This window comes from Natrix helvetica (genome assembly GCF_964273705.1).
Source record: "Natrix helvetica genome assembly, chromosome: 1".
Classification (NCBI taxonomy): Eukaryota; Metazoa; Chordata; class Lepidosauria; order Squamata; family Natricidae; genus Natrix; species Natrix helvetica.
The window spans coordinates 3,810,643-3,822,142 of record NC_138548.1 but is presented as its reverse complement, the minus strand read 5'-3'; the positions used below and the strand labels follow the sequence as shown (position 1 = coordinate 3,822,142).

General features: G+C 41.3%; 1 protein-coding gene across 1 annotated transcript in view; it reads left to right on the top strand.

Moving 5' to 3' along the window:
* Positions 1 to 230: 230 nt before the first annotated feature.
* Positions 231 to 11,500, top strand: part of LOC309385063 (vomeronasal type-2 receptor 26-like) — a gene marked incomplete at both ends in the record, with an annotated part of 34,198 nt that continues 22,928 nt past the window's right edge. Inside the window, 5 exons of the mRNA XM_081939135.1 lie at positions 231 to 332; positions 1,284 to 1,294; positions 2,992 to 3,283; positions 3,703 to 3,951; positions 5,158 to 5,376. Of these exons, the coding sequence (XP_081795261.1) occupies positions 231 to 332; positions 1,284 to 1,294; positions 2,992 to 3,283; positions 3,703 to 3,951; positions 5,158 to 5,376 (873 nt within the window). The remainder of the gene's footprint in view (positions 333 to 1,283; positions 1,295 to 2,991; positions 3,284 to 3,702; positions 3,952 to 5,157; positions 5,377 to 11,500) is intronic.

Sequence of the window (11,500 nt, the reverse complement as noted above, 5' to 3'; positions counted from 1 at the left end):
CAAGCAGTTGCTGGATTGTACATACTTGTCTTTCTATAATAAAGAGCTGTTGTTACATTAAGCCGTGTCTGCCTTTTTATTACCCAATCTAACACTGGCCTTCATGGCTACCAAGCCAGGGAATAAGACAAGAAAACACTTAGGGAAACCACTCCATTGTCATAGCCTTCCCCCTAATTCAAGCAATTATTTGCACCTTCTGGCTGGTAACCTCTCCCCGCTTTCCCAACATGGACTTCCACTCCTTTGTAGGACAGACCATCTTGGAATGTAATGAAGGCTCAGCTTCCATGTTTTACACTGTCCTGGCCTACCTGGGATTTTTGGCCCTTGTGAGTTTCACAGTGGCCTTTCTGGCTAGGAAATTACCCGATAGCTTTAATGAAGCCAAGTTCATTACTTTCAGCATGTTGGTCTTTTGCAGTGTTTGGATCTCATTCCTCCCCACCTACCTGAGCACCAAAGGGAAGTCCATGGTGGCCATGGAGATCTTTTCCATTTTGGCCTCTGGGGCTGGTCTCTTGGCTTGTATCTTTTCCCCCAAATGCTACATTATCCTACTTAAACCCAATGTGAATTATAGGGAAAATATAATAAGACACAAGAATTTCTAACAAATTCAAGGTTCACCTTCATTTATATTTGTCTTGGTATCCTTTCACACCAAGGGACAATTCTGATGTCATACTTCACAAGATAAAAATAGTAAACAAACTTTTCCGGCTCCAAGCAGTTATAAGACAACACTCTTGTAAAGTTTAAATTAGCCTAATCCCTCTGAGATCTATTTTTAAAGATCTATGGCAGAAGTCAGTTTCTTATTTCATCCCCTGCTATGGGGTTTAAATAAAACAGTGAATTAATACAAATGTTGGTACGATTGTTCACACTTACTAGGGTACAAGTGATTGTCTTGTGCCATCCTACTTCATTCATACCATCTAAACAAACTATGGGTCAGACTCCATTTTGGGTTCAGGTGCTCAGTTTCAGGTAGGCCAAATTCCACCTGAACTTTGACCCTCAGGTCCATCTGCTCCTTGGATCAACAACAGACTTCTGGTGTATGAAGAGAAGCTATTGCAAAGTTGGTAAAATATTAGTCTTCCCTCAATTATCAGAATAACAGTAATTCTAAAAGTATCCCCCATGGATTTCAACCCAGAAAAACATTCTGAGATAAAATAAGCTTTTAAAAATATGCTCTGAGTTACCTCCTCCTACAAAGGTAACTTCTGGCTTTGGTGAGACTTAGCTGGTCTTGGTTTTCTCTTTGGTTATAGCCCAAGAACAGGTAAGGGGAAACATAGATGGTATAAATTTGCCCTGGGTCCATCGAGGTGGCATGGTCTCTCTCTATGGTGAAGACATTTGGGTGTGAATTCAAGTGCTATCTGCAGTTCAACAGCTGCACATATCGTGATTTCTCATCTAGGAGTAAAGGTGTCAAGAATGGCTGGGCTGCCTCACCTCCTCCTGCTGCTGCTCTTCTGGCTCCTGCCTCCAACTTCTGCTAAGAGGATGCCAGCCAAATGTGTGCTCACAAATCCTTTCCAGAATATGAGAAAATGGGATTATTGCAAGTCTGGTGACCTCGTTATTGGTGGAAATTTGCTCCTGGAAACTATCATTTCATCCAATATCCCAGACTTTAAAAACAACCCATATCAGCTTTCTTTCAAGATTTCGTAAGTTTCTCCTGGTGGGAAAGATGTAAAGAATTCTTTGGTTTGTTTTTGGTTCAGGGTCTCCTTCTAGAAATATTTGTTCTAGTGATACTTATAATCTCCTACTTCTTGCTTTTCTCAATGAAGAGGGAAGCTTCTTCGTCTCTCTGTAACTCTTCATCAGGAAGATAATCAACTGTAGGAAGGGAACTTCACCAAGACAGTGTTGTACCAGGAAGACCAGGCCAGAAACCTCAGAAAGAGTATTGTCACAGCAACCAGACTAGAAATCACTAGAATAGCAATACAAACGTTGACTCACAAATACCCAAGCCAGAGAAATAGATGAACGCATTTTAAAAGAACCTCCTGAGAAGAATTACAAGGTATCAGAATAATTAGAAACAGCTGCAGAGTGCAAAATGATACAAAAAAACTAGGATGTGCAGGAAGAAGTTACCTTTGAAATAGCGGAAGGTCAGAGTGTCAACCAAGAATTGATTAGCTCAGGGCGAAGATTTAATCATAAAACAGTTAAGAGGGAAATACATTGGACAAACGATTAACACACTAGTAGACACTAGGACTCACCCCTGCCCCGTGGAGATTACTTTAGGGCAGAGGAATAACAAATGCAAGACAGAATTAGAACCATTAGCAAGGGCAGACACAAAAGGGAAGTGCACAATAGCACAAAGAAGGTAAAAGGATTTCAAAGAGGAAAATGGTATAAAAATGTACACTTTCTGTAGATCAGTGTCAGCTCAGCCAGAAACGCTGGTCCATGTCACTGTTGGTCTTGCCTTCCTCAAACATAAAGACACCTTGCTTTCAACGCAGCTGCTTCGGTCTTAAATTCCTCCACCTTGCTGGTGACACTCTCCCTGTCAGGAAAACCGAACCCATGAAGGAAACTTTCTTTCCATCCAACAAAACAACATAAAATATAAGCAGGAACAACATCTTAGAAACTGAGGCATCCTTGCTGTTGTCTGAACTTGGAACTTGTTTCATTGGAAATCTTTCATTACCAAAACCAGGCTAAGATCCTGATAATGTGAACTACTTTGGGTAATGAAACATCTGCAAGAAACCAACCAAGCTCTGAGAGTATCAAGGACCCTTCATTTCAACCCTGAGCTACAAATATTCTCCTTTATTGGTACCTGAGAAACTTCAGATTTAATGAAACACAACTTTTAAAAAAAACATTTGTACTTTGGACTTCTTGTTCCACGCAAAATACAAGAAAGGGGGCAAAATACAAGAAATACATCTCTCATACACACCCATCACACACCTATAATGTTTTTCTCCCTTGTAGACCCATACCCAAGAATTATCAGCAGTTCCAGGCTGTGGTGTTTGCTGCCAAGGAGATCAACAAGGATCCGGATCTTTTGCCCAACATCACCCTTAGCTTCTACATCCATGACTATCACCAGATTGAGTGGCAGGTTTCCAGAATCAGCCTCTCCCTGCTGTCCACACAGGGCCAAATGGTTCCAGGTTATAAATGTGGCAGGCAGGACCCTCTGCTCTCTGTCATTGGAGGTGAAAACCCCAAATGCTCAATGCAGATGGCCTCCATCTTCAGCCTCTTCAAGGTCCCTCAGGTAAGGAGGCTCCTTTAGATAGAATTATGGAAGCACAACTAAAGCCAAAGATGGAACCAGAGGTGTTTTGCAGGGTTATATGAGGACTCGAATTCATTTTTATTTTTATATTTTGATATATATAGCTCTAATGAGATAATTCTGAAATGCTGTACTTGCCAAGAGGAATTCCTTCATAATTTACTCTTCATTGAAGTTTAGCAATCCTTCCAGTGCAGTTTATTCTCTGTATCAGGTTGATAGTTTGTTGGCCTTTCACCTCTTCCAACCAGGCAAAATATGAAATTATGGGAAGAAGCTTCAGCTTGTCTCTTGAAGTGGGTCAGCTGGTTGTAGGACAATTAACCACACAATGGTGACCCCTAAAATCACCATAAAACTTTATTTTGTCTTTTAAAGAGGATTCTCACTTTCTCCAGCTTGGTGTCGGCTTTGACTTCACTCATGAAGAAAGAAGAGTTTATCCTTCCTTCTTCCAGATTAATCCCAGGGAATTTCCTGAATATGAGGATTTAGTCCAGCTCCTTCTATATTTCCAATGGAACTGGGTTGGGCTTCTGGCCCCCAATGATGATGATGGAGAACGCTTCCTCTCATCTCTGGTGCCAATGCTCAAGGAGAAGATGTGCCTGGCCTTCACTGAAAAGTACAAATTTGATATTGATGCTGTAACAGATTTGAAAATGTTTCATCTTTTCAAAACTTTTTCTAGCGCTGAAGTGATTATTCTATTTGGAGACTCCCAGAGTATTGCAAATGTACTGGTGGCATTGTATTGTCATGAAGAATTGACAAAGAAACCATTTTTGAAAGTTTGGATCTTAACTTCTCATTGGAAAGTTAATGTGATAGGATGGCAGGGGATAATGAAAGATGTAAAGCGCTTCCATGGGTCTCTGCATTTTAGGGACCGCACGGCTGGTATCCCAGAATTCAGTCATTTTCTCCTGTCTTTAAACCCGTTGAACCCAGAAGGGGACACCTTTCTCCCACTATGGTGGCAATGGGTGTTTGACTGCACTCTCCACCAGATACCAAGGAATGGGAATGTACAGAAAAAACAATGTACAGGAAAGGAGAATTTACAGAATGTGCCACTTTACCTGTTTGAAACAAGAATGACAGGTGAAAGCTACAACATCTACAATGCCGCTTATGCTGTGGCACATGCATTACATGCAAAGTTTGGATCAGGAAGGAAGCCAACTAAGTTGAGGCTTGGAAAGAGGATCTCTAATGTCCAATCATGGCAGGTAATCAAATCCACAGATCTTTATACAGGAAACTTCCCATATGTATTCCCTGAATTACTGATTTGTAATTGTAATATGTGGCTGAATTTGTATTTGCAATTGTGATGTGTTGCTTCCATATGCAAGCATTTCAGAAGAGTTTAAAAGAACAGTTGTTAAAAAACAATATCAATGAAGTGTAAAATTTTGTTGAAAAGGGGTAGAGGAGAGAAGGAGAAAAGGAAACAAAACCAGTTGTCCATAAGCTCTCAAGAGGAAAGATCTTCCTATAAGGTCCTGAATGTTCTTCAGTGGTTACCTGTGTTTGAGAGGGAGAAAAATCCACGCTGGAGGTGTCAGCTCTGAGCAAGATGAAAATCTGGGTGCTTCAACGGGTCAATTGAAGTCCTAGTGAGACATTTGCAGAACCACCTCAGTTTCCCTCATTATGTAGCCTGAATCCAACCTGTAAAATCAGTCATTATCAACCCAATTCCTTTTAATCTTGGTTCATATTTTTATGACTTGGCATTTCACATGACTTCACACCACGTTTAATTTGTCATTTGTTCAATGGCTCTGCTTGTTCATTTGTGGTTTTCATCCAAGTATTCCAATGTCTGAAGGTCTCGTTTCTTTCAGATTCTTCCCCATTTGAGAAAAGTCCAGTTCAACAACAGTGCTGGGAATGAAATCTCCTTCTCAGAAAATGGGCTGGGATCTGGTGGTTATGATCTTCTCAACTGGGTTCTCCTGCCCAATGGATCTTTTGTCCCCATGAAAGTTGGGCAAATAGATCCCGGGGCTCCCTCAGGCCTGGATTTCACCATTAACTCAGATGCAATCATCTGGGCCACAAAGGTCAGCTGGAAGGAAATGTTGTAAATTTATGCAAAGATTCATTCTCTCCGAGACATGCAGAACATCTTTGTACTTGGAAAATAGGTCTCAAGATTGAATCGCTTTGCTTCTTTCAAACCCTAATGCTTCTCAACTTGCCAATGAACTGGAGGGGGGAATGGAATGGGGAATGCCAAGAATGTAAACAGAGATTGAGAGGTCACAATTGCAGGTCTTGAGAAAGAGATGGACTGTTCCCATATCAGAAGAACGTCTCATAATTAGACAATGTGATTACCCAGGAGTGGGGGCAAGAGAATGTTATTGTTTAACTAGACAAGCATTTGTGTGGTAAAACCAGCACTGGTTTTGTTTCTTCAGTCCAAATATGGTGTATCCAATAAAGTTTCACTTTGAGGAATTGAAATCTCCCGAATGTGTTTCCTTGTATTGGGTTAAACTACAAGGACAGCTGACAATAAGTCTATTGAATTAGAAAACATGATAACCACTTGATGAAATGGTTTGTATGTAAAACACTTGAGGTCTGATTTGTGTCAATTCTCAAAGAGTTGGGCTTTGGAAAAACGTCTGCTAAAAAACCAGAATCCAAATAGAGAAGACAACAGTAATTTCCATAGATCGTTCATGTGCAGTTCTATTGTCATGATTCTTTGCCTTAGAAAAGGTGGAGCCCAGTTTCACTAGCCTTCCTTTGCATGCCACAATCCCAATTCCAATCTCAACATCCATCAGTGGGTTGGCTGCTCCTTAGAATTCCCTAGGAGCTGTTCCTGGTAGACCTTAGTGAACCATTATAGAAGATGGACTTAGAATGTGGAAATGAATAAATGAAGCATATTCATTGCTGAGGCCCTCTCAAGCATTTCTCTTTTTCTCTTTCAGAAGGTGCCCTTTGCCAGGTGTGGCATGAAGAGGTGCCAGGCAGGAGAGAGGAGAAAAGTTCCAGAGGGAGAGCTGGTTTGCTGCTACCAATGTGCCCCTTGTCCAGAAAGGACCATTTCTAATCAGACAGGTAGAGCAGATTTCAAAGGATCAAGAAAGACATTCCTTAATTTGTTGTTGTTGTTGTTGTTGTTGTTGTTGTTGTTGTTGTTGTTGTTGTTGTTGTTACGGTCATTTTTTTACAACATTGACATTCATTCAGACTTTTCAGCAAATCACTTCAGTTTATGGATCTAAACTGCCCTGGCCACAGAAGACACCTTTCCTGATCCTCAGCAGATCCATGCAGGATTGTTTTAGGGCAGAATTTATGAATCTCCAACTTGCATTTCCAAGGCTACTCTTACATCTAATTTGGAAAACCAACTTCCAATCTTTTCCTGAGGAAGTGGGGTGTGCAGACCAAGCTTTACTTTTTATCATTTACAATGTGCATTTTCTGTCAGCACTATCAATCCCCTACGTACCAGTCCTGCCAGAGAAAGGGGATATCCATCCATCTGTCTCTTTAGAAAGAGCAGGAGGCAGAAAAAACTTCTAATGAACACATTTGAAATACAAAGCAGAGAAGTTAAGGCAGGGATAATATACTAGAAACCAAACTGCAGCACTCTTGGAATAAAGATCTATCCATTATAAATTGAACACAGGCAGCACAGGGGGGAGGGAACAGGCAACAATCTCAGACTGAAAGCCACATAAACACTGTATGTGCCCCTTGTCCAGAAAGGACCATTTCTAATCAGACAGGAAGAGCTCGTGTCAAATGTATATCTTCTAGGATCAAGGAAGCCATTAAGTAGGAACAAATATTTTGTCATTCTGGTGGATTGATATATTTCAAAATATTCATGATTTCCAGCAGAACCTCTGAGTTGATGGATGTAAACTGTGCTGCCACTCTCCCCCGGCCATCTTTCCTGTTCCTCAGAAATTTTATACAGGGTAGTTTCAGGTCAGAATTCATGGGTTCCTCACTAGACTTTCCACTTCTTCTCTTACTAATCACCAGAAAATCCAGCTGCCAATCTTTTCATGCAGGAGAAGAGTGTGAGCTTCAAGCTGTAATTTCCATTATTTTGGGTGATTCTCGATTTCAGATGCAGCCCACTGTGACCCCTGCCAAGAAGACCAATATCCCAACCAGGACAAAGACTATTGCATTGCAAAGAAAATTCACTTCCTTGCCTATCAAGACAACCTGGGATACATTTTAACATCTCTCACTCTTTCTCTAGCTATGACCACACTGGCTATTTTGGTAATTTTTCTTAAACTTAATGACACACCGATTGTCAAGGCCAACAACCGATATCTCACCTACATCCTCCTGGTCTCCCTCCTGCTCTGCTTCCTCTGCTCCTTCCTCTTCATTGGTCGACCCAGGAAGCTCACCTGCCTCTTTCGACAAACTGCCTTTGCCATTCTCTTTTCTCTTTCCGTTTCCTCTGTGTTGGCAAAAACTATCATGGTGGTTCTGGCCTTTGTGGCAACAAAACCAGGGAACAGGGCAAGGAATCTCTTAGGAAAACCACTGACCAACTCTATTGTTGTGGGCTGTCCCCTGGTCCAAGCAATTCTTTGTGCCAATTGGCTGATAACCACTCCCCCATTTCCCAACTTGGACTCTCATTCCTTGGTAGGAGAGGCCATCTTGGAATGTAATGAAGGTTCAGCTTTGATGTTTTATGCTGCCCTGTCCTACCTGGGTTTCCTGGCCCTTGTGAGTTTCATGATAGCATTTCTGGCTAGGAAATTGCCTGACAGCTTTAATGAGGCCAAGTTCATTACTTTCAGCATGCTGGTCTTTTGCAGTGTTTGGATCTCATTCCTCCCCACCTACCTGAGCACCAAAGGGAAGTCCATGGTGGCTGTGGAGATCTTCTCTATTTTGGCCTCTGGGGCTGGTCTCTTGGCTTGTATCTTTTTCCCCAAATGCTACATTATCCTATTCAGGCCCCATCTGAATTGTCGAGAGAATATTATGAGGCACAAAAATCTCTAACTGAGGCATGTTTATACGTTATGACATTTCTGAAACATGTTGAGAGACAAAGAAGAACATATCCATTAAATGACACCTCATCAAGTGCTGCAGCTGGTTACAATAAGAGTCACTTGTTTGAGGTGGGCAGATATAGAAATTGAATGAATGAGACAATGAATAACTAAATAAATAAACCTGCTATCCGCAACAATCATGCAGCCATTTTCATCCTGTGTCTTCCAGTTGCCCATATTGAGTCCCAGCGCAATAGATAGAAAGCTATCTTCTTGTTAAAGATATGTTTATTATTTGAAGGAGGATATTTTCTCATTTTCCCATGGTGAAACAGTGGTTAGTTTGTGGTACTGCAGGCTATTTCTGCTGCCTGCCAGCTGCCTGCAATTGGCAGTTCAAATATCACCAGATTCAAGGTTGACTCAGCCTTCCATCCTTCCAAGGTTGGTAAAATGAGGACCCAAATTGGTGGGGGCAGTAGGCTGACTCTGTAAACCACTTAGAGAGTGCTATAAAGTGGTATATAAGTCTATTGCTATTTGCCCTATGTAGAAAGAAAGCTTTCTGTTAAACATCTTTGATCTTTGGGCGTTCAGACTCTCCACAGCTCAATCTCATCCTGTTGAACAAACTGAAGCTTTACAAACACCTACCATAACTAACCTCTGCTTTTTGAAGAGGAGATAAATATCCAAAGAGACATTTGGAGTCCTAAGCAAGTCAGTGCAATGTCATGCAGGACCAATGAAGGAAAGTTCCAAGTACTGGGAGGACCAATCATCCACAGCTACTTGATTTTGCTAGCATTAAAACTGAGTTTCTTCCTCCATCCATCAGACCTCAGGCACTAGGACAAAAGCCTGACAGCATTGCTTGCTCAATCAATGATCGTATAATTGAATATTATCAGGGTGATACTTGACCTTGAAATGAGGAAGCCTCTCTAAGATATCTTTCAAATGAGGGGTTTGGGTTCAATGTCTCCCCTCCAGTCAACACTGAATGGAAAGAGCTTCAGATAGTGGAGAGAACACCCATGTACACATTCCTATTAACCCAGTTAGTCCAGAGGTTTTCTATGGGTGATGGTTTCCCTCCCACACCAGTTCACAATATTGAAGACATACTTCACAACACAAACACAGAAGACAAAATTTGTTGGCTTCAGCTAGTTGTTAGACAACCTTTAGATTAGTCTGATACCTTCAGAGATCCTCCTGCCAATTTTTACATTTCATAGGAGAAGTTAGAATCTAATTTCATCACCCACCATATTGGTATCTACAGTATACAGTACTTTTTCCATCTGAGCAGTGGTATGATTGCCTAGGCTATCTAGGGTTAGACACCTGATTGTCAAGTGCCACCATGCCCCATGAACACTATCCGAACAAATATAGCTCCACCTTATTCAACATTTTGTGCACATGCTCAGTTACACACAAATCAAATACCCAACTTCACCTTGATTCTCAACTGCATCTGACTAACAACAGGAGACTCAAACTCATTTTTCTCCATCTGCTGTATGAAAAGTAGCTATTGCTCAGTAAATAAGACAATTGCTTTTCCATGCAATTATCAGAAGAACAGTGATTTCTAATGTATCCCCTATGGATTTCTACACAGAAAAATCTTCCAAGATGAAACCTGCTTTAAATTAGATACTTGGAGTTCTCTTGATGGGAGCAGGACATGTCACCTTGCCTTGTGTTACAAAGATCCAACTCCAGGGTTTTCTGAGACTCACCTGGCCTTAGTATCCTCTTTGGTCATAAACCAAACACAGGTAAAAGAAAGCACAGTTGCACAACAATTGGCCTTGGGATTTCAAGTCCTCCCTGCAATTCAACCTCTTGATTTCTGATCTAGGAGGGAAGGTGAGAAGAATGGCTGGGCTGCCTCTCCTTCTCCTGCTGCTGCTGGCTCCTGACTCCAACTTCTGCTAAGAGGATGCAAACTGGGTGTGTGCTGATAAACACTGGACACACTGCGAGAGACTTTTACAGGCCTGGCGATTTCATTATTGGTGGGCATTTCCCCCTGGGAGCTATCCATAAATTCAACATCCAGTCCTTTAAAAAAAAAAACCCATCTCTACTTCTGGAGAATATTTTGTAAGTTTCACCCAAAGGGAAAAGATGTAAATAATTATTAAGTTTACTTTGTGTTCGGTTACTCTTTTCAGAAATGCTTGTTCTAGTGATGTTTGCAATGCCCTGGCATAGTTCAGATCATTGTGCTTTTCTCAATAAAGAACCAAACTCATGAAATAACCTAGAATTCTCCATCTTTCCTGAACTCTTGATCAGGAAGCAAATGCACCAGCAAAAAGTTGACGTACAATATTAATTTGAACAGAAATTCCTGATGAAAAACTCAATGATGAGGTCAACCCATTTATAGTGTGGAGGAGGAGTAAAAAAATCCATCTGTCTTGTGCTCAACAATGGTTTTCAGACCTAAAAAGCTGCTTCAATAGGGAAACAAATTAATTAGGGTGAAAGAAAACCAATTGGGAAGCATTGCAATCACTGAAGGAAAGTGAAGGGAGGGCGGATGGAGGGGTATAAAATGATCCATGATATGGATAAATAGGGTTTTCTCTTTTCTGTCAAGGCCATTAATCAAGGAACAGCCTTAACAATGAAACAAACCCAATGGAATTTGAAACTTCCTGCTACAAAGAATATTAAAAAAAAAACACACAACAAACTCCACCAGCACACACAAGCTTTGCTTAAAATTTCTCCGATGATTTTCTCACTGTAAAATCATACCCAAGAATTACCAGCAGTTCTTGGCCTTGGTGCTTGCAGTCAGAGAGGTCAACAAGGATCTAGTTCTCCCTTCCAACATCACCCTTGGCTTCCATATCTATAGCAATTCTCAGGTTGAGATGGAAATTTGCTCAAACAGATTCTCCCTGCTCTCCACCCGAGACTGAATGGTTCCGGGTTACAAATGTGACATGAAGGACCCTCTGCTCTCTGTCATTGGAGATCTCAATCCCAGATCCTCAAGGCAGATGGCCTCCATCTTCAGCATCTTCAAGGTCCCACAGGTAAGGGGGCTGCACTGAATACAGTATAGAGTACAAAAACTATTGAAGCCAAAGGTGTTTTGGAGAACATATATTTACCCACCTGTTTCGGCTAGCCGGCCTGGCATAATTCG